We start from the raw sequence: 3,509 nt of genomic DNA, 5'->3' as shown, positions 1-3,509 counted from the left end.
TCACACTCCACGAAGGGCCCCAAACGCGCAGCTCACTGGAAACAGGAAGTAGTAGGAGAGGCTGACGGCCCAGTCAGGTCCCAATTTGTAGCTGGCCTCATTCCCTCTTCCACCAATGGTCAGCCTCCACCTGGAAACTTACATAACACAAACATCACAGAGTACAAACCCCCGTATGGTGTGGCGAGTAACAGCACCACACGGCAACAATGACCTGGGTCATAACACCCCCCCATCTAAAATCAAGCATCTCCATCCTTTAAGAGATGCTGAATCTAGGTCTCTACTCGGGATAGTGCATCGGCCACAATATTATCAGCCCCTCGGAGATGATGAATGTCAATGTTAAAATCCTGGAGCAACAAGGACCATCGCATGAGGCGCTGGTTGTTATTTCACATGCGAGAAAGGAAGACCAGGGGATTGTGGTCAGTATAAACAACAGTTGGTACAGGGCTGGAACTGACGTACACTTCAAAATGTTGGAGGGCCAAAAGTAACGCTAAAGTCTCCTTCTCAATTGTGCTATAATTCATCTGATGCTTATTGAACTTTTTCGAGAAGTAGCACACTGGGTGATCAATTCCCCGGTCATCCTCCTGCAAAAGTACAGCACCTGCACCATAAGCACTGGCATCCACCTCTAACTTGAACGCGCGAGTAAAATCAGGGGCACCTAACACTGGGCACTGCATAACAGGGCTTTGGCTGAGTCAAATGCTTCCTGACAGTCAGAGTTCCACAAAAAGAGGTGTGACGGACTTGTCAATGCAGTCAAGGGAGTAACCACTGTGGCAAAATTTTTGCAGAACCCACGGTAGTAGCCACACACACCCAGAAAATGTTGACGGCGTGTTGTTGGTACTGGGAAATCCAAAATGGCCTGGACTTTGGCCGTGAGAGGGCGTACCTGCCCCTGTCCCACCTGTTTCCCCAGATAGGTAAAAGCATTTTATAACACGCGTTAGCACACATGCACACTCACACACAGATACTCACCACTGCTGTCAAAAAGGTTTTTCACTTAAAATCAAAACACACCATTATGAATTATTTTTCCATACAAAACATCTATACTTATCTTATTATTACATATTTTATTGTATTGTTATCATTAATCACTTTTTTGATACAAAGCATGTGAGGATCTCTGTGAGATATAATGCGGCATACAGTTTGTTATTAAAAATATAAAACTATCAATCAAATTGTTTTGTCTTTATTATTTAAAAGACAACAGAAATATATATATATATATATATATATATATAAGGGGTGCAACGATACACAAAATTCACAGTTCGGTTCGGTTCGATACTTTGGTGTCACGGTTCGATATTTTTTCGATACAAAATAAATGTTCATGCCTTTTTAATTTGTCATTTATTAAAATTATAAGTATATATTTTAACTCAAAAGTACAGTTTTTAAATTTAATGTTGCTGAAACAACAAAGGGATAAAATAATAAATCTATCTGATCGAGAAATCACTCATCTTTGGAAAAGAGAGTTTATTACAGAGAAATGGCTCTTTCCAAAATAAAAGCTATACTATCCGCTTCTTCTGGGCTATATTCTCAGCAGCATATTAAACATATCAGGTCCCCATAAGGAAAAGCATGTGCTAACGGCTGTCTAAATGACTCGGGTAAAGTTTGCAGCATGCGTGCTTGTTGTTTTTGTCTGGGCGATCGTGGCTCAAGAGTTGGGAGTTCGCCTTGTAATCGGAAGGTTGCCGGTTCGAGCCCCGGCTTGGACAGTCTCGGTCGTTGTGTCCTTGGGCAAGACACTTCACCCGTTGCCTACTGGTGGTGGTCAGAGGGCCTGGTGGCGCCAGTGTCTGGCAGCCTCGCCTCTGTCAGTGCACTCCAGGGTGGCTGTGGCTACAATGTAGCTTGCCATCACCAGTGTGTGAATGTGTGTGTGAATGGGTGGATGACTGGATATGTAAAGCGCTTTGGGGTCCTTAGGGACTAGTAAAGCGCTATATAAATACAGGCCATTTACCATTTACTTGTCTTTGCACTAGGATGGTGTCGGAGTAAATGTGCAGTCATATTCGTTGTGTTCCCACTGCTGTCAGCGTTAATCTCGTTGAAATGATGTTAACGCCACAACACGGCAAATCTCCGTTAACGAGCTACTGCGGATCGCTCTGTGCGTGGGGCTGGATGGCCAACACGTTAACGAGCAAACTGCGCTAACGCACTAGTTGCCACCAATGTAATTGAGCATTGCGTGGCACATCAGACATGCTGTTTTACTTTTGTCCATGAGGCGCTTACCTTCAGGGTCATACGTCACATGAAAACCAAAATAGTTGCAAACGCCAGATCTGAAGGATCAAGGTTCAAGGTTCTTTATTTGTCACATGCATAGTTATACAAGTATAACACACAGTGAAATGTAGCCTGACACGCTCCTCGACATGTGCAAAAAATTTGGGGGGGGGGGGGGGGTGTAGAGGAAGAACATATATATATATATATATATATATATATATATATATATATATATATATATATATATATATATATATATATATATATGAATGAGGGTGGGGGAGGTTCAATTTGCCATGTTGCAACGAGAGCTTAACTTCTGTCTCGCTAGCTTGCCCTGCGCTCAGTGAATCTGCGTTCGACTACTCCGCCTAAGCTGCACCGTCGAGCGCAGATCCACTGAGCGCTCAACACAGACAGCACCGTCAGAAGGAAAGTTGATAAAACAAATTAAAAATGTTGTATTGTTTGATACATATGCGTACCGAACCGAAAGCACTGCATCGAACGGTTCAATATTGATACGAGTATTGTTGCACCCCTAAGATATATATCTATATATAGAGAGATATATATAGATATATATAGGTTTTCATTTCTTGAAACTATCACAGCTCATGATACATCTGCTTCTAGAAACCTAACCAACCAAAATAAAAGTCTCAAATTAATTAATTAATGAAGTACGTAGATGTCTTTTTCTATTTGTACTACTCATCATCATTGTCTGCACTGTGTCCTGTCTCATAACAATTATATTTACATGTGGGTGAATATAAGTTAGTTGTTGTAAATGTCCCACCAGTTGTTCCACAGTGAACAAGTCCCACCAGCAGCAGCAGTAGAGCCATCAACATGATGGTTAGCATAGTCCGTAAGATGAGGTAAATCTCCAAGTGACTGGCTGAAAAATTGACAGAAATTGCAGAACCTTTAATGTCCACTCAAGCTGTTCTTCAAAAGTTAATCCATCCCCGTAGACTACCATGTTAAAATACACAACTAATGAACAACTAAACAAATGCATTTATATACAAAACAAACTTTTGCTCTGATTCCAGAGAGTGTTGTAATCATGAGTATATTGAAATATAAATTATAAAGTAAATCAAATACTGATTATTAAAGGAAGTATTAATGGAATTATTATTTAACATTTAAATGTAATTTAGAATAGTTGTACAATATATCTGCAAATACTTTTTTTCTCCATATGTACTGCCACA

At 40.8% G+C, this 3,509-nt stretch overlaps 1 protein-coding gene across 1 annotated transcript in view; it reads right to left on the bottom strand.

Annotated features, from left to right (window-relative positions):
- The window catches only part of LOC308408883 (putative high affinity immunoglobulin gamma Fc receptor IB), a gene marked incomplete at both ends in the record, with an annotated part of 4,898 nt that continues 1,389 nt past the window's right edge, over positions 1–3,509 (bottom strand). Inside the window, 2 exons of the mRNA XM_080901318.1 lie at positions 1–137; positions 3,086–3,187. Coding sequence (XP_080757444.1) covers positions 1–137; positions 3,086–3,187 — 239 coding nt within the window. The remainder of the gene's footprint in view (positions 138–3,085; positions 3,188–3,509) is intronic.

The sequence above is a fragment of the Rhamphochromis sp. 'chilingali' genome (assembly GCF_963969265.1).
Source record: "Rhamphochromis sp. 'chilingali' genome assembly, chromosome: 1".
NCBI classification, from domain to species: Eukaryota; Metazoa; Chordata; class Actinopteri; order Cichliformes; family Cichlidae; genus Rhamphochromis; species Rhamphochromis sp. 'chilingali'.
Note: the sequence above shows the minus strand (reverse complement) of the source record. Positions and strands in the feature narration are given on the sequence as shown.